Below are 24,964 nucleotides of genomic sequence, written 5' to 3'. Positions count from 1 at the left end.
GGGAGGGATAACTGAGGTGTTGGTGTGTCAGCCGAGTCGGACGTGAGACAGAGGAAATGACTCAGAAAACGATGAGTGGGTTAAGGCTCGCTAAGGAGACGGGGCTGAGGAGAACGTGTCGCCCTCAGTTTGAATTACAGCACAAGCACTGAATTGTCTCCGCTCGGCCGGCGCCGTGCACGATGCGGGGCCATTTTAGGGCCGGGGTGACCCGGGCGGGAAAGGTGCGGGCGGGGGCTCGGCCGCGCCGGTGCTTCCCGAGGCTTCGGCGGGCGGGAGGAGGTGTCGGTGCCGCCGGGAGCAGCGGGGCGGGGCGGCCCCCAGCCCCTCGCCGAGCTCCCCGAGCGCCCGCCGTGCGCGCCGCCCTCGCCCGCTGATGCAATCCGAGCCCGGCGGCAGCAGCAGCCCCAGCACCGGCAGTCGGAGCAGCAGCCCCAGCCCCGGCGGCAGCAGCGGGCGCTCCGGCCGGCCCCGATCCCGCGCAGCGCCGGCGCCGCTGTATCCGCCCCCGGGGCTCGGCGATCCGCCGCTCCATCCCTCCGAGAGCCCGGCAGGAACATTTCCCCCCCCCCGCCCCTGCCGGCATGATCAAGGTAAGCGGAGCGGGTTTCCTGCCGAAATCCACTCGTCCATCCTTCCGGAGATGCGGAGCAGCAGAGCTTCTCCATGGCAAATCGGTAGCTCGCCGATTTGTGTCCGCAGATTTTAGTGCCCCGATTTACTTGTGCTCTGCGAAACGGATTTCTGTCCCCGATGGATTTGTTGTTTGAGATTTAGAGGCAGGATGTGTGTGATTCTACCTCTTTCCTTGCTCTTTCATTTCAGACAGCATCTGTGGAAAAGAAGTAATTCTGTGGAAAAGAAATAATGAGCGGGGATGGAGATGGAGGAAGGGAAGGTGTATGATTTCCTTTAGGGGAATTTCTTGTTTATGGGACTCTCAATGATTAAAAAAACCTAAACAAAGAAACAACAAACCAAAAGCCTGCAGAGGTTATGGTCTCCTGGCAGACATCAAGTATTTTTATGCCTGTGAGTTTGTTAAAGCTCTTATGTCTGCCCTTGTACTAAAATAGACTATGGGTAAAATCCAGTAACATGTACTTAGAGGTTTTTAGTAATTTCAGAAATAACTTTAAATAATGAGAGAGGAGTTGTCGGTAGCAAACACTAGTGTGGCACATGAGCATCTGTGGGCACTCTCCTTTTATGAATGTCATGTTTATGCTCTTCTACTTAGTGAGGCTGATCTGGGGATTAAAAAGAAGTCTTCCTTGTCAAGGCAAAGGGCATGGAGTTAGCACTGGTGCTTTTCAATTAGACCAAGGAAACACCACAGCCACGTTACACCCTGTGGAACAACTGCAATAATGCTTGGGTTTTGAGGAAGGTCGGCGCTGGGCCGACTGTGAACTGCACAGCTGCAGTCTGATGCCAAAGTTAACAGCTGAGGAAAACACGGCTGAGTTATTTGCTTTCCTTGGGTCACTTTAGCAGATGGAATATAGGCACAACAGGTATGTGACTGGCAGGTGTCTCCCCAGCTCCTCTCTGCTGCTGATGGCAAGTGTTCCTCACATCCAGCAATACTGTCCCCTGGGTGACTCTGGCAGTGGTGCGGTTGCTACTCATGGTGGCAGGGCTAGGATGGATGAGCCTCTGGAGGAGCCTTGGGATGCTGTCATAGCCCTGTTTGCCCTCCCTGCAGCTGGAGAGTGGCAGACCAGCCATGGCAGAAAACTGGTCTGAAACCACTCAGGGAAAATACCCAAGAGCTCCCCCAGCCACAATGCTCAGAGCCAGAATGGAGCATCTGAAGGAAGGGGCAGACTGCTGTGTTTTATTTCGTTTCTGATGTACCTGTTGTGTGTCAAGGAAAGAGGGCATGGCTCCGGTTTCCAGGGTGTCCTCCAGCACCTCTCAGGAATGCGCTGGCATGGCCTTACAAAAAAAAACGAGTAACAGGGAAACCATAGACCTACCAACCTGTCTGCTTAAAGCAGCGCTGACATCTCGTTGGCTTCTTCTCACCTGCTCAAAACCAACCTTCGCTTTGTCTTTTTACTGAAGAAGACATGGAAGGAAGCAATAGCTACAGCAGTAAAAGGATGCTCTTGCCACTTGGAAGTGATGTGGCCTTGGGCAGGTCGGCGCTTGTCTGAGCCCTTTGCCCTTTATTTGCCTTGTCTGTTCCGACTGTCAGCTCTCCAGGGCTCTGGCTGTCACTGTGTGTTTGTAGCGCATTTATCAAAGGTACAGAAAATTATGATTTGATTATCACCATACTTATGTAAAAACTGATACATTTGTAAATGTTTCAGTAATCAATAGCATTATTGCACCTTCTTGTCCCTTCATCTCTCCCTTCATCATTTCCTGTGTTTAGTCACAACCCTCTATTTTTCCTTGAACTATTTCCAGCTCAACCACAACCCTCCCTTTCTGTCCTGTTTAAAGTAATTTATAAGAAATGAATTACGCCTCTGGTTTCTGCAGTCTCTGCCTTGTCCACCTAATGCACTGATTGTTACTGACAGGCCTAGCACTCCTGTGTGATCCAGTGGATATGCTGATTTTTTGCCATGCAAATTGAGCACTGAAATATGCTGCAAAGTCATAGGTAAAAGAGAAGATTGCAAAGTCATAAGGTAGCTTTAACACTACTGGTATCTTGCTAAAATAGTCCATAGGCTGTATTCTTGGTTTAATTTGATAGGTGAAAATAATTCAGATGGATTTCATTAGTCATAATTTATCCCTGGGAGGAAAATGTTAGGAAAGGAGGTAAATCGGTTCATTAACTGTGTAAACACTCAGGTGCTCTGCATTTATTCAGGCATTTTAAAACAAATTAGGTGATGTGGGCATGGTAAAGAATTAGAACAGGCATTTTCATTGCTTCCCTGTGTTATGCCATTTTCTTACATTAATAATCATAGCTGAATGTATAATGCTGAAAATTACCAGTAGGTTTGAGGGTAGGACCTTCAGTGTCAGAATGAAGGAGCCAAGGGGTAAATTCTCTCTGTAAAATTCGCACAATCAGCCTTCTTAGGCCACAGATGTGAGGGCTGGCACGTTCGTGTTGCCACAGGGGCACATTACGTTCTTCATGCTGCTGGATAAGCTCAGCAGGCAGCTCCATGAGTTCAAGGCACTCAGTATTGATTGTGGCTTTTGATAATGAATTGTGGCTACCCGCCTGCAACGATGGCTGTAGTGGAGAGATTAAACGCCCAAACTTCATCTTAAAAGTCTGACTTTAGATGGTAGTTGAGCATAAATCAAAGTAGTATGTGACCCTAATATGTTATGTTCATAGTCACTTCCATGGTTGCATCTTAGCGCCTCCAATTCTAACACAGGATGAAGTGAATGGGTGGCCCTATTTACCTTGGAAACAGCTTCATTATTTTATGGCTTTATACATTAGAGGTCCAGGTAAAATTGCATCATAAAATAGAGCACCTGTTGCAGAAGGGCAATTTAGGAAGTATTACCATATGCTGTTGCAGAGGAAAATCCAGCGTTATGCTTATGGAAAGCACCCTTTGGTGTGTACATCTGAGGATCCCAAACTTAACATGAGAATAGTTGAAACTATCTTTAAAATGATCAAGAACTTTTACCCATCGGGTTTTTTGTGCATCTTGGCCCATAGTTTATTATTGGTTTTGCAAACTAATGTCATAATACCATTCCAACAGAGTTATTCATTTACTTCTTCCCTTGAGGTCTGCAATGTGTTCCAAGTTTTATTTTAGAGTATACCTGAAGCATTAATGAAGGGCATCATATAACTTCCCAGCAGGTACACAGCTACTGCTAACTGCTGCTAACAGTTTGCCTGTTAGAGCATTTCACACACCATCTTGATAAAAACATTCCTAGTAAGCACCATTTGTATACCAGGAAAAAGTTGTTTTTCCTGGTATACAAATAGGGTTTATTTCCACAAGGTTCTGATTGGAATAATTTCCACTAGGATTCGGAGACATCACTGCCACACAAATCATGTCCACTTGTTTAATTTCATTTAGACTGTTGTCTTAAGGGTCATCACTTCTGTAATAAATGTTTGAATTTGCATTACTCTTACTGAGAATGAAGTTTTTGAAACCTTTGACACTGTGAGTTTGAAGGAACAGAGTGTGTTCAGTCCAGAGAAGGCTCTGGGATGCTGTAACAGCAGCCTTCCACAATCTAAAGGAAAATGATGGAGATGTGGCGAGGCTTAGCAGTGCTATATGGCAGGAGGATGAGAGACGATGGCATAAACTGAAACAAAAAAGGTTCAGATGGGGTATAAGGAGAAAATTCTCTCCACAAGGACGTTTGGGAAGTGGGCTACCAAGAGAGACAGTGCAGTTTCCATCCTTGGGAGCTCTGAAGACCCCGCTGGATCAAGCCTTAGAAAAATGGTCTGAGCTCTGAGCTCGCCCTGCTTTGAGCAAGAGGTTGAATTAAAGACATCCTGACGTCCCTTCCAGCCTGGATTTTCCTGTGGTCCTGAGAAGAAGCTTACAAACTAATTTTTTTTAAGTCCACTCTTAGTTTTTTGACACACTCAGTGGTGTGGACCAATACATCTTTGTCCAGAGCCCTGACTGCTTGGCTTTTAACAGCACAAAGAAGTCTGTGCAAAGGTGGTGTTTAAAGTCACCACTGCAGGCAGATTTCTTTGCAGAAGGTATATTCTTTAACATGTCAGTATAGTAGTATTATTTTCATTATTATCTTGAGGAAGTCCCTGTGCTTAACAGAAGAGGTTAAGCTGGAAAACTATGAAGCACTGAATAATATTTTTGATTTCCAGGAATGTGAACATTAAATTGCTGCATCTGAAATACAATTTATAAGTTTACCACATAAAATTGCATATTCTACTGTTATAAAATGATACATTTGCATATCATCATGCAATTAATTGACAATTACAGATAGTCCACCTGAAATCATCAGTAAAAATACCATTTCTTTTGATGTAGAGTTTCCAAACCTCCATTAAAATAAAGGAAATTCTTAATCAAATGAGTATGGAAAAGAAACTTCAAGTGTTAACATTTACTATGAAGTTACCCTCAACATAGCTGGCAGGCCAGTTGCTAAGTAAATTTCTTACCAGATGCATGATGCAGGTTTTATTTCCCTGATTTTAAAGTTTGAGGAAACTGGTGGAGAGGCTAAGTTTTTGATCCTGGATGAAGAAAAAGTGTAAGTTTTTTTTTTTTTATAGGCTCTATAGTTTATAGTTGGTTTGTTATGAACTATTTTTATAGATTTATAGTTGAGTACCATAATTATTGTTTGAGAACAGAACATCAAGATTTATTATCAAATTTTCAACATCACAGTCCTTCTGAATTCTGCCCTGTGGCAATGCCTGCTTAAAATTTGACAAACCCCTTCCTAATTGCTAGAAAGTATTGCCTGAAATATAGAGGGTAAAAGCTAGAAAGAATGAATAAGCATGAAGTAATAGTTTTAGCACAGGGTATTACTGCATGTAGTGGCTACACAGGCACAGTTTTGCCACAGCTGTTCAGCTGCATGTCTACATGCATGCAGAAAAACCATAATTTTATTCACGTGCTCATGTATTTGAGACGTTTATCCATCATGAGTACATCATCTGTGCTTTTCAATATTTTTAATATTATCCTTTATCTTTCAACACTTTTTCAGAGACCATTTTTGGCATTTACCATTTGATTCCCGTCTTGACACCTGAAGATAGAAGTTCAGTAACAGCATTCGTTTCTGGTTGGTCACTGAGCTGAAAATTAGCATTTACAATTGTTTCCTTTTGGATTTTCTATTAAGGTGGTGTGCTGTAGCCAGCAATGTTTTCACCATGTTAATTGGGCAAAATATTTATTAGAGCATACATATAAAATTAATGTTCTGTCCTGCCATTTCCAGGTGAACTGGATTTCAGCAGTGGACAAATCAGATGCAATTCTAAACTGTTTTAAGGTGCTCGAGATTAACTTCATACATTCCAAAATGTCAAAAACATTGATGCTCACCTAGATTGAAGCCCCACAAAGCCTTTTGTTCATGTTATAAATGAGTCATTTGTCAGTTTAGATTTGGGGAGCTGAGCAGGGCTGTGTGATCAATGATACAGATGTTGAACTGTAGGAGGACAAGCCTACGTTAGTTGTCATAGGCCAGTTTATTATCTTCATTACCAGTGCATTTCAAAGCTGTCATTTTTCTAATAGAGACTGCATCACTCCTGATTTATGTTTGTCATAGCTTTTGCCATGCTATGATTTGGGCAAAGGTCCTCTCTTTGCTTTGTGTACTTCATGTGTGCTGAACGCTCACACCTCTACAAATACCTCATCTGTGACCACACTTTTCCAAGGCCACTTTTAATGTGCTGAGTGATATTTTGCTCTCAAATTCCCTGGGCAGCATTCAGTTTGCTCTGGGCACTGTCAACAAATGATAGGGGATTTCAGATGAAGGACTTGCTCATGTTCTTTAGAAAGGACACATAGGATAAGTTTAACGCAGCTCCAAAATTTTGGAGTGTTATAATCCATGATTTTTTCCTCTCTTAGAGTTGTTACACAGTTGAATACATATTAAATAAGTGGGATAGCTCGTTCTGTCACTAGTTTGAAATATTTTACCTCTTTTGAGCAGATGATATTAAGAAAAGCAGCTTCTTCTGGGTGTTATCTTCTTGTACCACATTCAAGGGAGTAACGTGTGACACTGCAGTGACCCTGTAGTTGTGCCCTGCTTTTCCTGCCTTGTTGGTAAGCTTCCGTGGGATTATTTACATTTGCTTGGTGTGGTGGATAATGCTTATTACCTTCTGTTACACCCTCTGCAACTCATAAAGGATGTAAAGCAATTAAGTTTCTAGAATATTCTGAGCTGAACATCTATCATGCAAATATGCTCCCTCTTTGTTGTTACTGGAACAAGAACATTTTTGTAGATGCTGTCCTCAAACAGGTCCCAAGGATTTTCCCTTTGGTTTAGCTGTGTTCCTAGTGCTTCAAAAAGGAAAGCTTCAATTTCCTTTCTACTTTGTTGAACTGTGTCCAGAGCAGTGTTTGAACATACAGCAAAACACACATCACAGGGGGTATAACCCAGGCTTTGGAGAGGTCTCTCGTTGCTTCAAACCAATTATGCGAGGCTTAAAACCCACTGGAGCTGGTATAGGCAGGTGTTCTGCAGCCATCACCTGTGTGTTGGTAGGCAAGAAACTTGAATAGGTTATAGCTGTGAGTAGTGAACAGCCAAACCCACTGTAAATCAGTCATTTAGACCTGTTCTTCTTCCTTGGGAAGAACGGTAATGGATTTGATGGGTATGTTTTAGTTCCTGGGGGGCTGTGCACACCCTATTCTGGCACCCCAGTGAATTCCCTGAAGGAGCTGCCAAACCAGGTGAAGTGTGCCAGTGGGACAATCCATGCCTCAGTTTCCTGTTTGTAGAAGAGAAGGATATTTCTGCCTTCTTTCACCTAGGTGTTGTGACTGTAGAGCCAGGCTTCCAAGTCTTACAGTGAGGAGATCCTTTAAAGCTTATAAATAATGAGGGTCTTGGTTCTGTATCTAGAACAAACAGTTCCAGCCTGCCATCAGAATCCAAGAGAACACAGTATTTGCAATATTTCCAGAAAGCTTGCTGTCCTATTGGGGTTTTTTTGGGGGCTTTTTTGGTGGGGTTTTTTTTTTTCCCTACCCTGCCTTGCATCATTTGTTTGAAGAGATACAGGATAACTTTAATGCATCTCTTAACAAGACCTGCTAGATAGATCACTGTGAGCCCTGAAAGCTCGGTTCAGGGTCTTTCTGCAGCATTGTGGCTGAATGTCTAGGAAGGGCCCACATCTGCGCGTGCATAGTTCAGCCTGCAAGCAAAGAAATGTGGCTTTGCTCAGTCATTTGAGAAGACTGACACAGCAGAGGAACACATTTTTAAGGAGCATTCCTCTGACTAGTGGAGCAGAGTGTACCTGCAGACTTGAGCCCCGTCAGATCCCCAGGTTAGATAGCTGCTGCCATGCTTTATCAGCTTCATCTGTTGGACACTTCACAGGCATACCAGCCTCTTGGGAAACAGAGAACAGGGAATAACAGCACTAACAGCCAACACACTGCGGAAAGTCATGCTTCTTGTGCTTTTCAGCAGTGGCATTTGATAATGGATTATGATTAAATAGGCCACGTAAAGTTACCAGAGCTAGATGTGGTATCAAGTCAGCCTGCATCAGCCCTTTATGTACCAGCAACCACACGTGCACTTGCATTCGTGAGCCAGCTGTGTGAGTTACAGTTCTAGGATCGCTAGTGGGACTGTCCATGGGACTTACGGTGAAAAAAGTAACTCCTTCTTCCTCCAAAAGCTGTTTTTTTTCCCTCCACAGACCTTTCGTTTTCAGTGTGTCATTTATCTTTGCTCAGTGTCTTATGTAAACCTTTATTCCAGTGCAAAATGGACTTAAGTGGGACACGGTCTGAGCACTCTGAGAATAGCTACAAATGACCCCTTATACAGGCCAGTGATTCTGGCCTGACCTCGTGCTTCTCCTGGTGCTGCTGTAGTTAGGAAGGAGCTTGCAAACAGGACTGTGTCCTTAAAAACAGGTTTTTGTCTGCTAGCTCTTTTCTTTGAGCATGTCAGTTCTCATTTTGGAATCCATCACTGTCTCTGCTGTGGTTTGGTTGGGTTTTTTCCCCCCAGGAGTCTACAATGATTTATTTTGCAAACTGCAGAAGCTTTGGTCTCCTGCACTAAATTGTCTGCTTCCAGTTCTAAGCCTTCAGTAACTCTTCAGACAATGATTTGATTTGTTTCTGCTCTCTATGCCTTCATGTTATTTATATTTTCATTTGGTAATTGCATAAAACCAATTGCCTTGATCATCAGCTGCAGGATCTGTGTGGAGTTTCCACCATCAGGCAATTTCACAAATAAATTGCAAGCTATATTTTATGCATCTTTAAATCAGATCTATCGTTTATCTGTACAGCTGTTTCAGAATAAAAAATGTAGTCAGTGTAACTGAATCTCCAAGGAAAATAAACAAATTAATTTTTATTGTGCTTAGGCTCATCTTTTCTGGTATAACAGTACAGTTAAAAATGCATCCTGCTTAATTTTACTATAAAATCTTAAAATGCCGGTTTAGTACCTGGCATTATAGAATATGTGAGCAAAATGTTAGAGAAAACATAATGAACACAAGCTTGTGATAAAGAGCAAAACCCTGTTACAGTGCTAGGGGAAAGCATATAATAGCATTTATACCCTTTCTTGTTGCCAGTTTCATACAAAAAATCTCATATCAAAGAACTGGGCCTAGACACAATGAAGCTGTGGTGCCTTTCAGAATTTTCATTTATTTTGTTTGAGCAATCACTATATCATACAGCCATGAGACACTATCTACTTAGGAAACAAGCAGATGAATTTACAGGTCAACTGGATCCAGCTGGTTGCTTTAACATGTTTTCCTTCATGCCATTCTAGCAAACAATGCACTTGTTAAAAACCTAATTAATGCTAGAAGGGACAAACAAACCAACAAAAGAGTCACTTAGAGGCACTGTTCATAGGAGTTAGAGATGGAAGAGCTCCATTAGGTCATCTGCCTCTTCCCCTCGTTGTGCAAGGCTGTTTTCCCAAATCAGAAGGGAAGAGCCAGTAAACTGTGAAGACAGAGGAAATGGCACTGGGGAATGACAGAGCAACAGGAGGGTCATAGGAAGTAAAACAATCAAGAACAGTGTGAGCAGTGGGTTTAGAAATCGAGGTTGAAGCACACAAATGACTTGGAGGTCATTTGTGAAGAGAATTTCTTTAGAGTACTTGCCTATTTCTGCAAAGAAAATAGGAAGGAGAATTGTATAGATGTGCAGGAAATGTATTAAGACCAAACTGACTGTTGATAAAGGGGCACCATGCGGAGATTACAGCTGCTCTGTGTCCTTTATTGGATGGGACTGGTGGGAGGCTTTCAGTATTTTTCCATTGGGGAGGATCGCGCTTGAGACTCCATGTTGTATTTCACAGCTCATGTAAATTTTTCTGAAATATGTGACAAAATAAATTCAGCCTGAAGCTGAAGATCACTGGTCAGGTTCTCCTTAGGGTATTAGTTTTCAGCAAATTAATTTGTTTTCTATTTCTGCTGATCTCTTTGTTCCTTTACGGTTCTTGATAATTCAGCTTGTCAAGCACCCGTTCTTCTTGGACTTCAGAAGTAGTTCTTCTTCACCTTGCCTAGCCTCGCTATCTTTCAGGTGAACTGAGACAAGCTTTCTTCTGCATCAGTTCAGGCATTACTGAACTTACTCAAGTATTAAACACTGAGTCAAAAAATTGATATTAGTTCTGTAACAGGTTCTTCACCAGAGTGCTGCTTGCAATGGCTTTACTTTGCAAGCATTGTTCTGCCTTTATTTTTCTCGTGAAACCAACTTTGTGTGCTTTTGCAAAGTGATATAGCTATAACTGTTACTGAACATGAGTCTTGGATGGGCTAGCTGAGTATTTCCACTTCTTGATGGTCTCTGTTTTAAGGTTTTTCTAACCAATAAGTTGTGCTTATTGTTCATATAATCCGAATTGTCTTTTATTTAAGCATAATAAAAACAGTGATGCTTGTTTTAAGAGGAACATATTTCAGTTTTAGTCAAACTAATTAAACTGCTTTAAATTAAAGACAGTAAACTGCTCAAGTCAGGGATAAGTGCCTGCACAGTTCTTTGGACTAATTTAATTACAATCTATTTCAATTCAGCTTTATTTTATGCAATTCAGCTTTCTTGGACATAGAATCTCTTGTATGTTCTAAGCCCCAATGCCTTCACTGTGAGTCAAAATTATTATTAAATAGCATGGAAGCCTTCTCTTTCTGCTACACTAGTTGCCTTGTGTTTTTCTTTGTTGTATGCTGTCATTGCACAGCCTCTGTTTAACCAACATTAGTGCCAGCCCAAGGCTGAACAAGCAGCCACAGTAAGGTGATAATGCCAAGCTGACAAGGCATCAGGGAAGATCTATGTAAAGAGGAACAGTCTTAAAAAATGTATTGGAAGTGCAGGAATCAGGACTGTAAATTGCGTAAATGGCCCAGCCCAACAAATGTGCTTGGTGACACTTGCATGGTAGCATATGTGTTGTGTATGTTCATGTTCACATACCTGCAATATAAAAACAGGATTAAAACACTTTTGTACTACTCTGAAGCTGAAATAAACATGCCTGGCTGTTGGCTTCCACAAATGAGCTTCTTAAACTATGGAAGTCTTTCACAAATGTCATTAAATAAATATTTTTTAGTTGATATTAAAAACAGTATTATATGACTTGGCCCTTCAGTAATTTCTTTCTGTCTGACAGTGTGCAGGGTTTTTTATTTTGGTTTGGTTTTGGTTTGTTTTTTTTGTTAAGCTGTGAACATTATTACTGGCGGGGGGGGGGGGGCATTCTGCAAATTCATCTTATGTGGTGCAAAATTGTATTAACATTTTCTAGGGACAGGTAAAAGCTGTTTTGAGGTCATGGAAGTGGTTTTTTTCTGACTGTAGCAATACACGGAATAGATGGCATTTGTGCATGTTGGATTCTATTGTATACCTGGCACAGAAAGGCAGCTCTGATTTGTACAGCTGGGAATGACAAAGTACCTGTCACCACACACCTCATTTGGCTTGCCTGTACGCAGTACCAGGGTATGAGTCATGTATCAGGTTTGTTGATCTGCTGTATTCCTGCAATCTGGCAAGTGTTGTAATTTCATTTTCCTTCCAGTGCAAATTAGAGCATGAAATATTTCTTAGACACTTAGTAGCCAGAAGCAGGCATGGGGAAAAAGCAGTAAGACACTGTTTTGGCTTGGAGAAATGTCTCAGAAACCACTTTCTTTGTTGAAAGCTGTCTTTCATATGACTTCTGACTGAGAGGAAATTTCTGATCCATCTTTTTTGGGGCCTGATGACTGCTACAAGATATGATGGTGTTTATAGCAGGAGATGGGTTTCCTTTGGTAGAAGGAACTCTGTGCAATCACTGCTGTGCATCTGTGGCTTATTTGGTTTCTTTAGGTTCTTGTCCTCCATGAATAGCTGATGCTTGCCCAGAAAAGCACTGTCTGTGGTTCTTTCATGGGCATGAAATTAGGTTTCCAGATGTTCCCTGTCACTGGTGGTACTCTACTAGGGCACTGGTGCTGTTGATGAAATGTTGATGAAATTCTCCATTAGAATGGAGTCTGTGGGGGGCTTCACACAGATGACTGGTGAAGCCAAAAAATATGACTAAGGATTTTGGGAGCTGCAGAACTTGAGTAGTTTTGAAAAGCATCCAATGTGATTTCCTAGCTGAAAGTGTGAGTTCTGTAGACAACATTTTCAATTTATTTCTTTACTCTTGCCTTCTGCTAGGGAAAGTTTTCTGCTCCCTGGTGGTGAGAAGAGTTCTCAAACAACAGGGAAAATTAAGTGAAGAGAGAACTGATTAAAGAGTCAGTTTTCTTTGAGAATGAGTGACAAAGTACATGGCATATAGAGTTAACTGCAAAATTTTTTTGAGAACTGGTGACTTTTTTTTTTTAATAAATCATCTCATATGCTATAGATTAAAGAAATGCAGTTTGCAGTTGAAGTTCACAGTGATGAAGCTCCTGGTAATCTTCAGTTCCTGTTTCATAACTGAAGATGAGCCAATGAGATAGAGTAGCTAAACCCCAAGTGCAGCAGTTTGACAAAGCACCTGGTGGAAGTTTATAGAACAGACAGTCCCAAATGAGAACAAAGATGCTGATGCTTCTGCTGAGTGTCTTAAAAGCACTGGAGGACCTAAGGCACACTCATGCAGTCTAGGAAGCCTGGGGAGTTTAGGGAGGAGATGGGCCTGTTTTTGTAGCAGAAGGATGAATGATCTGACTGCATAGAAGTAGAGAAGGTGTGCCAAAGACAGCAGGGAAAGCATTGACTGCAGCATCATGATGCTAGAAGATGTTGAAGATATGTATGTCTAAGGCAGCCTGAGGACCAAGTGCAGGAGTTGAGGGTCCAGGTTTGGGAAAGCTCTAGCAGAAGTGCAGGTGACAACTATTAAGCCTAAAATTTGCCAGACGTGCCAGTAAGTGTTACATAGACAAATACCCACCTAAGGCTTTACCTCTGCCTTGTATAAGAGTTAGGTTGGAACTAAGTGCTAATGTGAGGGAGCACTGTTATCCAGCTGAGTGTATTGTGATCACTTGTGTCAATGCTAAAGGATTTATAATGGTCATTACATCATTGAAGTCTTCTGTAAAAGTAAGAACAGAATTACTACTCAGCAGGTCTTTATTTCAGTAGTGTTCCACAGAGATTAAATGACATATAAACCCCATTTTTTAACCAAGTTTAATCTGTTGTAAGACTTTACACCTCATTCTCATACAGGCTTTACAGTAATGTTAAAATCAATATGTTTTCAGTATTTTTGAAGAAACTCTACGAAATACTCTTCTATTTCCCATTTAGAAAAAGCGGTTACATATGCCACAGAGAAAACGCTGATGTCTCTACAGCACAACATAGGAAATAATGTCATGCTTGTGTAATTGTACAGCAACTTGAGACAGTCTTGAGTGACTTCTGAGAACATGTTGGCCCAGTGGCTCAAATGTATCTTTAGGATAACATCAGTGTTTTAATGGAGGCAGTTTTAAATCTGCTGTGCTATTAAACACAAAGGGCAAATTTATGCTTGCCATATCTCCCTTGGCAAGGTTGGCACTAAACCAGGGAGCAATTTTCCTTATTGCATTTAGCAACATGTTTCAGATTTATAAGCCATGGAGCCATTAAAATATGACTCCATTAATTAGAAAGTAATTGTGGTATTTCTTTCTAGTGCCAAGGGATTAACTCAGTTTAATCTCAGTGTGGTTAACAAAGGCAGTTAGCTATTTGCTTTAAATATGAGTTAAATCTGTAAAAAATAATGACTTCATGAAGAACAGGATTGGCCCCATGGCATATACCCAAAAATTGGGCTGTTGACTTCACTGAGTTCAGTGGTAATCTTGAACTGAAGGGCAACATGATGGAGCCCCCAGGGGCTGTTCCTGTAGGTGGTCTGTACTTGAAATTCACATGAAAGCTTGGTATCTTTAAAAAAGATCATGAAAGAGAATATTAAACTGTATCCAGCTTCAGTGCTCTGTGTTGATGCCAACTCTTGCTTTAGGGCAACTTCACAAAGCAGCAACAGGAAGAAACTGAAGCATAATGGTTGAGTACTTGTCAGTATTTGCTGTCACCAGTAATTATTAGCAAATCCAACTTGGCATAGTGGATATTAGACAAAAGCCAGCAATGGAGCTGGAGCTCCTTGAGATATTCTTGTTCCACAGCTGGCAGTTCCCATCCTGTTAGCTGGTAACCAGCACACTCTCCATCTTAATTTGTTGCGGTGCACAGAAAAATCAGTTGGCTCAGTTCATCTGTGGAATACTTCATTACTGTAAACTGATGGTGTCATGAAGGCTTTCTAGGATTTTACCAGTGAATTTGGAAGTATTTGAAAAATTACAGGGAAAGCAAGGACCTGTTATTATACAGTGTCCTTTGCTTTGGGTAACACTTTAGTCCTGCTTGGGTCTGCCACTGAATGCCCATGCACACTGCCGAAGTCTTGTCTTTCTGGAGTAGAAAACCGTAAGATTTAAGGCAAAAAAAACATACTTTTAGTGAAGGATAAAGCATATTGAGATATTGTAAAGAGATTTATGATATCTCTTGGCACATTGTCCTTTAATGGATAGGGAGGGTCCTGTAGCCACGATTGCCTGCTTTGCTGTAGAGGGTTAGAAAAAAAGAGGAACAGAAGGGTTAAAGCTGAGAAAAGACAGGAGGGATGTGGGGGGCTCCCTGGGGGGAAGGGGAGAGGAAGTGAGATCTGCTGTGGCTGAGAGTTTGCCTTTTACTTTTTGTTGGTAGCAAGGCTGTGATCTGTGGAAGGTCCACTGAAAATACTGCTTTTGGTTTTTTGTATGTTTTACCATGTTCCCAAGATCTGTAAAAAGGGAAAAGAATCATGTTATTTACTTTGTGTGTCATGCTTCCCAACCTGTGATGCGTGTGGTCCCAGCCTTGGCCCCACTCTTTGGTGGCTGCTGCAGGACTGGGGTGGCTGCTGTGTCCCTGCCACTGCCATCCGCCTGCATGCAGCCCTCCCTGTGGGGTGAGGGCTGCTCCCTGGTGAAGAGCTGGGATCTCATAGGCTGACCATGAAAGGTTTTCTGTGCATCTTTTCTTGGGGGGATTATACCTTTCATCTGGGGCTTCCCCACCTGGACTGGGAGTTCCTACCCAAGATGCAGCAAGGCTGAGGGGGGTGGCAGGGTGAGAGGCAGCCACCAAGTTCTCTCCATCTTTCTGGCTGTGGTCCCTTATGCCATCATCCCAGCCATCCTCTTTCATGGCTCATCACCCCAGCCTCTTGCTCTTGGTTCCTTCTTCCCTCTCCCAAGCCTCTGCACCCACTTTACCTTTTCAGCTCTTTCTTAAAGGCTCCTGGGAAACAAGGAACCCTGTCAGGGCTGTATTTGTCTCCTTTGTTCCATGCTGTTGGGTATAACATGCATTTAGTGGCTACTGGCAGAGAAGGTCCAGGTAGTGCAGGAGGGATGCTAACCTGATGCTGTGGGAACTGGGAATCTTGTTTTTAGGTAGATGGCTTGTACCTGTCTGTTATCCCTCTGTTGTTGAACAGAAGGATGCCTGGAACTGGCACTCCTTTTTTTTTTTTTTTTCCTTTCCCCTCCTGGTTCCTTGGCAGAAGCCTGAAGTTCAACATTGTAGATGATGCAAAATATTCTCATTATTTATTCATATAGGTGAGAATTCCTTATTACTGTCTTTGTTTAATGAAGGATTTAACAAAACCAATTCTTTTTTTTTTCTTCCATTCTCTTTGCCTACTCAGCCTTCTCTGAGAAAAGGCAAAAGCAAACCTGTTAGGTAGATACTTTAGTAGAGAAACTTGGCTCTGATGGAATTGTGTAAAAACCCAATTTATTTATTCAGCTCTGAATGAAAGACTTGTGATGTTGTCCATAACCTTGTACACTTCAGTCATAATCTAGTCTAGGATGTTATATGTGTATATATATATATATATGTTGTATATATAAAGCCCTGAAATGCAGTTGCACAAAATAATGGAAATGAAGTAAAACTGAGAACTGAGAAGACGGAAAGTTGTGCTAAGAACCTACCACAAAGTTCTTACTAATATATTTACTGATGACAACGTCTGATGATTCAATACAATCTGTCCCTGAAATGAATTAACTGAATGTGTGTCAGCTTTTCTGCAAAGTGCATTGAATTTGACTTTCTCTGGTTTTATTTTTTCTAGGGCTGCCAGAATGAGTGCACGGGTGGCGGATGTTCGGGAGAAACAGGAAAGCAAATGACTGAATCTTTCAAGGTATGTGTCAGTGGTCTTCAGAAGCAAGTTTTTCCATTGGGTCCCAAAGTTGCAGAGCTAAGGATTGCAGAAGGACTCCAAAGTACTGCAGCTCTGGAACATTATCAGCACTCCACAACAAACAGGGCTATGACAGTAAGGAATGCTGAGCAGCTGCCAGGAACTGACATGAAATTGCATCCTTCTCTTTTTATTTTAATCTTATTCTTAGAAATGAGCTCAGTTAAGATACTGTTCTTTTCCTCTGCTTCCTTCCTGAATGCAGTGCTAGTAACTAAGAGCTGATTTTAAAAACTGTGTGGATACAGATGTCAGCTGCCAGTTTTCTGTTGAAAGTGCAGAGCCTGTCAGCAAGTGCTCCTTTGAATTCTACATCTGTCCTAATTTCCTTTTTTCCCTGCCTTTTATACTTCTTTTACCTTTATTCTTTATGACACACATCTGTAATTCTTTTCCTCTTATATTCCCTGATTTACAGTCTTTAAAAAAGCCTCATCTATATTTAGCAGAAATATAAAAGTAGTACTCAGAAAAACTCATGTTTTTTCAGCAGTTCCTTTCCTGTTATTTCTGACTATTGTCAGCAGTACATGAGATGAAAATATGATGATACACTTTGTAAGTGACACGTTCTTCCTGATGTTTTTGGTCAGTGCCACTGCTGCGCAGTCATCTGAATTATTCTAAAGTAATTATTTCCCCTTCAGTTGTTAGGCTTTAAATGGATATGAAAAATTAATGCTGCAATAAATATGTTGGACCCTTTGATAAGGTTTATTCTGATGTTGGTCTCATTGAAAACACAAAGAATTCTTGAGAGTCCATGACTACAGAATTTCACCATGTAGTAACATGCAGTTTAATTTCTATTTCCTCATTCTCAGCCCTTTCCAGTTCTTCTCTTCCTCATTTCTTCTTGTTGTGTCTCTCTGGCAATTCTGCCCAAGGAGGAAAACTCAGGATAACTTTTCAGCTAGAAGGTCTGATTTGAAAAATGTTAACAAAAACAGGCATGCAGCCAGTTTTGAAACCATAAGAAACCACACGTCTCGAGTGCAAGGGTTGTTTTGTGAATTCACCTTCAGTAAATAGACAGATCTCACTAGATTCATTCAGCAGAGTGTGCTGGTGTATTTGCAAACAAGAATTGCTTTACAGAGAGGAGACTCTTGTGTAACCAAACTGAGCTGTGTCTTTCACTCATTGGGGTAGTCCATAAGGAAGGCAAAGTGACTACAAACTCTTGGTAGTGTTTGGGTCACAGGTGAACTTGGCATAAACTAAAGCAGACTTAAGGCAGATTTAATTATACCAGCAGTCAAGCAGGTGCCTTTCCAAAGCTCCCAGTACTGGGTGGCACAAAGTTGGATTTAGTCCAGATTTCTTTCTATTGATATTTGTGTGTCAGCCAGAATAGCAAATCATTGTAGTGGAGGGGCTGGGTGAGGGGAAAAATACATTAGCAGGTGGGACAGATGGTCATAAAGGGAATAATGCTAGGAGAAAGCAGCTGGCTCAGGCTGAAGTCTAATTTGTAAGACTTCATTCCTGCCTTATGGCATTGTTTCTGAAGATTAGCTGCAGTTATCAGAGGGGAATAGATTTCTAGAAAATACTGTACTGTGGGAGGTGTGTGTATGCAAGTTAAGGTGAGAGTATAGGTCCTGGTTGTAGTATCATACATTATAATAATTATTTTCAGCCTCTTTAACTTCATAGTAAAATTAAGAAGGAAAAACTTCATAAATGAATCAAAAAACAGCAACATAAAATGAAAATAAAATAGCATGGATTAATTCTAGGAAACTTCACAAACTTTTTTTGGAAGACAGTTACAGTTACAATTTCAGAAACTATAGCTAATAATATTTCAAAGGAATCAAGTTGACCCATGGGGCTGACTGTACTGAAGAAAACTGCAATTTTGTGCCAGTGACCTAAGCAATCCAAGATTGTGGGAATGTAGAAAACAGGGTATGGTTTTGGTTAAAGCTTACATAAAACATATTGTTTACAGTGGGTCATGCCCAACATTTGAATGCCAGATTAGCCCTCTGAAGACATTTCTGTTTAGAATGCAGTGCTGTGCTTTTTAGGTGGGGTGAGCTGCTTTGAATTTCACTGCAGTTTCTGTCTGACTTTGAAAGGTGGAGTCAGAAAGTCCCTGTACACTGGGAGGGAAGGAATGAATGTTACCTATGATTTTTGGCAGGCAGTGAGCCCCTCTGCTAACTGCTCGCTGTTCTCTAGTCCCATGAACTTCTTTAAAAGCAGCAGGTCGGAATTGGTACTTCCTTCATCCTGACTGCTACTGAACTACCTTAATTTGACTCAGTTCTGCAGTTAAAAATCTCATCCTGTCGGGTCTGTGGTTTATTATGCATTTAATATATGGCATTTAGAGTTGACACATGAGCAGTGATCTTGGAACAGCTAAGAAACATTAAAGGAAATCGTGATTGTGCTACAGTTTCCTGTATTGTATAAAGTGTCAGAGCTCCAGAATTTATCTACTAAGCTCCTTCCACGTGAGTGAAGTCTTCCTCAACTGTTCCTCAACTGTTGTATGCATGCGTTAATATATCTGTTTATTTAAATAGCTGATGGTGATTTGTGCCCACACCTAAGTTGTAGTTTCTGTCTATTGCCAGCATTGGATCTCTGTGAGGGGGATATTGCACCAGTAAGGGAGAGTACAGTCATCCTTTGTGCCACTGAATGTTTTTTGGGGAGTTGAATCAAGAAATGCACGTCTGGTTTTATTCTTACACTTGCATCCAATAATACCACTAAATAGCACACAGTTATGTCTAAGGCACTAAATTTTTATGACTAAAAATCTGGTAGGTTCTTTAATGCATTCATTCTGCTTATTGTGCTGTCACAAGACAGAATGACTGTTGTTTGGAGAATGTAGCAGTCTGTTTCCATATGTAACTCTGATTTGGTTCCTTTTAATGTGTGAATTAGCTCTGACTTGGAATTCCTAACGCTTGATGTTAAGAAACTAAAGGCATCTGTGATGTCTTTTATTTCTCTCATATCCAGAAAGATGATTTAATGTAGTCTTTTGTCTTGGAATTTGTCTTTGTTTTCTCTTTGAAGACTGATACATGGAGCACTTTAAAAAGGTATTACCTACTCCCGTTATGTTTCTCTGAGTTTCAATGATCTGAAGCTCTGGAAAAATTGGCATCTTAGTGGTGCAAAGTTCAGTTCTTTTGTTTTACTTTTTAACAGCCTATTCAGTGTGCCAAAGTAGTGCAGACTTTCTAGGGAATTTCTAGGAAATACTGGCTAGTCTTGCTACACCAAAGCAGAACGGAGTAGCTGTAGCTTGCAGGCGCATCTGGATTGAGTTGCTAATGTGAGGACCTGTGGTGGCAGAATGAGAAATGTTTAACTGGGGCTTCTGTGTCTCAATGGCTGCTCGTGCTACTCTGAGTGTCTGTGTGTGCTCCCACACAGTTTTCTGCAGACAGACTCAACCTTCCAGGCTCCGAGCCAGTGGGATGTGAGCCCGTGGCAGACTGGAAGCTGCATGGGCAGGTTAGTGCAGTGCTGTGCTCCAGCTGGTGATCCCTGTTGGGATCTTGGACTTGCTAGACGAAGTACAGTGCTCTGCTAATATGCTTGCATGGCTTCCACTTTGAAGCTATCTCACGTCTAGCCAGGTAAAATGCTGGTTATATTGAATTTTCTGTAATGATGTATGGTTTATTATTTGTTTCTTGCATTGCTCTAATGTTTTAACGCCCAAGCTGTGAATTAGCTGACACTGTGCTAAGTATTGTACAAATCAGAACATAAAGATTATTTCCACTCTACATGAATAAAATCCCCCAAAAAATCCTAACCAAAGTCTGAAAATTTTTCCACAGAATCTAAAGCTGTAGTGTATTTTATACTAGAAGAAGCTGAAATTCTTTTTCCAGTGCAGGCATTTGTGGTTCAAATTGAGAGATTGCCAAAGAAAGTTTTACATTGCTGTGAGCCAAAACCATTTTTATACTAAATGGGCCTATGATTTGTGGCAAATACAGTGGGATATAGGATTCCTTATTCTGGGAATTGGAAGAAGGAGCAATCCATTTTGAAAAAATAGACGGTTTTAAGCTTTATTTTAGAAAACTATTTTATATGTGAAAGGTTTGCTGACAGTGATAACAAACAATTCTCTGATCCTGTTTTTTTTAATGAAAGCTGAATATTGTTTTTTCACCAAACTTTCTTGTTTCCCATCCAATGCAAAGATCAAAGTGTATAAAATAAAGAATAGTCTAATTTTTGAATTAAGGTCTTAAAGTCTAAACTAATTGACTTTATCACACTAGCATATTAGTGTGACAGGGTTAAAGTTCCACTCCTTGAAGAGTTTAGGAAGTACCAAGCAGTTTTCCTTTGTTTAGGTAAAGTTACTGACATGCTCAGAGCATATGGATCAAGGGAACACTAAAGTAGTTTTGGAATGAGGAAATACACGCAGTATAGTTACCATATTACCTGCAAGGCCAGTGAATATAAAGCAATTTACATGGTTTTTATGCAAAAAATATATATAGTTTTCAAATTATATACATGGTTTTAAAATATATATTATTTCCTCCCCAGCTTGTCCTCAATTTGTCATTTTCTACTGACATCAATAAATTATTTATCTGCCAAAGCATATGTGCACTCAGTGAGGCTTTTTGTCGTATTGCAGCTGTTGATTCTTCAGGGGTTTGACTGTTGGGTGGGGATATTAGAAGAATACCCTTCATTGCTATTTTAAATTCTTAAGTTATATTAGAATCCTTTTAAATGGATATTAGAATCCATTTTAAATTTTGCTTGATGAGACAGCACATTTCCTTTATATTAAGTTGTATGGGAAAAGATTTATTATAGAAGTTTAATGATATCTTGATGCCGTGATGAGCAGTAACTCCCCAGAATGCGTGTATAGAAAATCTGCTCTTACATAAACTGTCCTGAAGCAGTAAGAGACAACCAATTGGATATCTGTGTGTGGGTATGTGTGTGTAACAAGCTACAGTAAGAATCTCCAAATATTTTGTGAAGTAGAACCTTAGCCCATCCAGTCCATCCTCCCACTGAAAGTGCGGCTCTCATCAGCACTACAGCAGGACAGCTGTGGCTTTGTCTGCTGAATGCAGTGCTGGGCTGCTCTCTTAAAGAATTTTTGTTTTCCTGGTGTCCAGTCTGATCCTCTTAAGCTAAAACCATGTCAGTTACCATTTGGTAGGTCATCTCTGTATCACCTCCACGGAAGTACATAGCTGTAGCCACTGTTAGATCAGGAATACCAAGCTAGAGGCTGGTTCTGTTATTGCCATAACAGTATTTAGCATGTGTGGGCTGGGCATTGCTTGAGAAAAGGACATTCCGATTTTATCTTGATTTCAGCTGAATCTGTTTACTTTATGTTATTGTCACTGGTAATAAAACTATTTGCTTTTTGTGATGTGTTGGATAAAAACAGATTGACGAGTAAATATTGCTAAATCACTGTACTTTCATCTCATCTGATTATCCCTCCTAGTAGGTATGTATATGCTGAAGAATTATTTCAGGTGATACAATCGAATCCATTCCCTCATCTTTACCTGCCAAGAGGAAAACCAGCTCCAGGACAAAGAGTGCTGAGTGGTTTCTGTGGTATTCTGCATCCACATGGGCATGGCATAAACTCTTTTGAGTATTACTATTAATAGGTGGACCAGACTGACACATATCTGCTGCTCTTGTTCCAGTTATTAGGAAAGAATTTGGGACCTGTGGCAGCTCCTTTCAGTTTCAGCTTGATGGCAAGTGGTTCTGTGTTTCTCTTCAAGTGGGTAATGTTCTTCAAATAGTTGCAGGCTTTTAGCAAATAGATTTTCTAAGCTGTAGTAGAGGAACTGATTGTCCCATTATCTGAAGCTGAAGGATTTGCAAATAAAGCTAATTGTCTTTAGCAAATAACAGGAGCTTTTAGCCAAGATAAAAGGAAACTGCTAAAAAAACAGCCAAGGGCAGTTTGGCTGAGTTGATTCATAGCACAAGAAAGTGATGCTTTATCACTTTTTACACTAGGAGCTTAAGATGTAGTTGGTATCTGTAAAAGCACAGAAATGGTACTGGAATTTTGGAGATTACTTTTAGCTTGTATCATTTTCTGGGTTCGTTTTTCCCAAGGTAAAGAGTTGCTTTTAAAATGCAAGGCTTAGCACCAGTCAGTGATTCTCAAAGTAAACTTACAAACTGACTCCAAAACTTAGTAAATCCATAGTGTCCATACCTACTTCCAAGATTTCTTAAATTTTGATGTCATTGTGATATCATATCCCCAGTTTTGATAGTGAATGTTTTCTTTGCTGAACACACTTGAATGGAAGCTACAATTTAGGAAGAGAATTAAGTTTGGTTGGTTTTTCTCCATAGGGTTCTCTTGGCTTTCCTGCTTGCTTTTGGAAGGATATAAGAACTTTCAATGAATTAACAGCCTAGAGAGTTGGAAGAGGTTTATGTTAATCCCATATTTAGTCCCTGTTTCTAAGAAAGTACTGAGTGGAACGAAATGGCAAACTCTGGCAGTTTCATTGGCAGATCAGACACTGAATTTCGTGGCAATTTGTAAGTTTACCTTCTGTCTACCACTGTGAAAAGGAGATGGAATCAGAGAAAAAGGCAGGTGTGGTTAACTGAATCTTTGAAATGGTTCCCATAACCTCTGTATAATATAGACACTGTACCATGAAAGCATTTTATATTTCCAAAAGGTTTTGAATGCCTGCATTCCATGAATCCTCTTCCCTGCATGTGTGCAAGCTTATTAAAATCAGGTAAGAAGATTTAATTGCAACTGCTCAGGACTTGGACATGTGAGATTATGATTCTATTCTTGGCTGTTCCACACAACATGTTTGTAACTGGCCAGGCTACTTAGGCAAAATACTTCCAACTTGTTTGTCTGACATTTAGGTTTGCAATTCATTTCTTCGTTCAGCATGGCTACTTCTTTCAGGGAAGATTAGTTGCAAAAATCTCATTTTTTGTTTCAGTTGCTTCATGTGAAATACAAATGATGTTTTCCAAATCAGGAGACGGTAGTATCTTGAATCTTTGTTCAAAGATGTGTTATTGGTGAAATGTCAGAGACTTCTCTATTCAAGACTTGTGTCACAGGCCAGTATGAGCCCTCAGCTTGTATTAGACTCAAATCTTCTCCCAGGCAAACTCTTTCTAAAAATGAAACATTGTGTTTATGCTACAATGCAGAAATACAGTGGTTGTGAGGCAAGGAGCAGCACAGCATCAGGAATTGGATTAACCAAGCTGTCAGATCTTTGAGAAGAAGCAGTTTGTGTTAATACTGGATCATATGAATTAGGTAACTAGCCAATGTCGTCCATTAGTGAAAAATGGTCCTAGTTCTGTTTTGATGGAACAGTTTGTTTAGAATGCATGAGAGGACTTCCTGCTATTAGAGAATTGCAGTCTGTGTTTGCCTAAATGGAATTGCTTCTTTCTAATCTGAATCCCAGGTGTGTCTACACTGCAGACGTGAAGTGCAGTTGCGCAGACAAAGAGGATTTTTAGAGTTGAATTGCCCAAAAGTAACAGTGGGCTTGCAGCAGTGTGTTTTTCACACCAGTGCAATGACTGCATTTAAGCCTACTCACACTTCCTGATGACCCCACTTAGTTGATTGGAATAGCTGTTACCAAACAGAAATGATTCATAGGACCGAAATACAGTAAGTGTGTCTGGTTTTTATTCCAATGTTAAATAATCTCATCAGCACCTTGGTGGTTTGAATTATATAGAGAGAATCATATTTGAAATGTTTTAGAGAACTTTTTGGTAGAAGAGATACTAAGTGACTGTTCCTTGTAGATCTGAAAATACAAATACCTGGAGTAGAAGAGGTAGACCCCACTAAATTCAAGTAGATTATTTTCTTAAGATTTCCTTAATATCAGGTAGAAAGTTTCCTTAGGATATGTAGGAGCCCCATCCCAGCTTCTTTCTTAGCCTTAAAAACACATCTTTCAAAACTTGTCAGTGGAGAACAGACTAATGAGTAATGGAGAAGAACCCCCCAAACCTAACGATTATAAGTGCATGTAATTTTCCTGAAGCAGAAGAAATGGATGAGGCTGTAAAGATTCAAGTAGTTTTACCTGTCTTACAATCCAGATTCCTACAAAGCTGGAAGAAAGGGTCTTTATTAACTTAAATGGTTTCTGGAGCAAATCAGTGGGAAGTTATGCAGACAGCATTTCAGCAACATGGAAAAACTCGTAAAATTTAGCTAGTGCTATTGAAATGAATGATATGTTTTTAGGGCAAAATAAATTTCTTCTATGCTTTCTCTATCATCTAGCCTGATTGTAGCTTTCCAACATCTTTATTTCCCTTCTGTTGTGTTTTGAGGGCTTTAGAATATATTCTCAGCTGTGCTGCTGCCCTAGGTGCCCTTTTCACTCCTTTAGGCAAGAATTTTACGTCA

The 24,964-nt window shown here is 40.7% G+C and overlaps 1 protein-coding gene across 2 annotated transcripts in view; it reads left to right on the top strand.

Moving 5' to 3' along the window:
- The first annotated feature begins 378 nt into the window (after positions 1 to 378).
- BCAT1 (branched chain amino acid transaminase 1) overlaps positions 379 to 24,964 on the top strand; it is a 66,596-nt gene continuing 42,010 nt past the window's right edge. Inside the window, exons 1-2 of one of the 2 annotated variants that reach the window (XM_032106325.1) lie at positions 379 to 593; positions 16,396 to 16,467. In XM_032106325.1, the coding sequence (XP_031962216.1) occupies positions 585 to 593; positions 16,396 to 16,467 (81 nt within the window). In that variant the 5' untranslated portion in view covers positions 379 to 584. The remainder of the gene's footprint in view (positions 594 to 16,395; positions 16,468 to 24,964) is intronic. The other variant, XM_032106326.1, reaches the window with a different exon arrangement.

Source organism: Corvus moneduloides, chromosome 4, assembly GCF_009650955.1.
Source record: "Corvus moneduloides isolate bCorMon1 chromosome 4, bCorMon1.pri, whole genome shotgun sequence".
Classification (NCBI taxonomy): Eukaryota; Metazoa; Chordata; class Aves; order Passeriformes; family Corvidae; genus Corvus; species Corvus moneduloides.
This window is presented reverse-complemented; position numbering and strand designations above follow the sequence as displayed.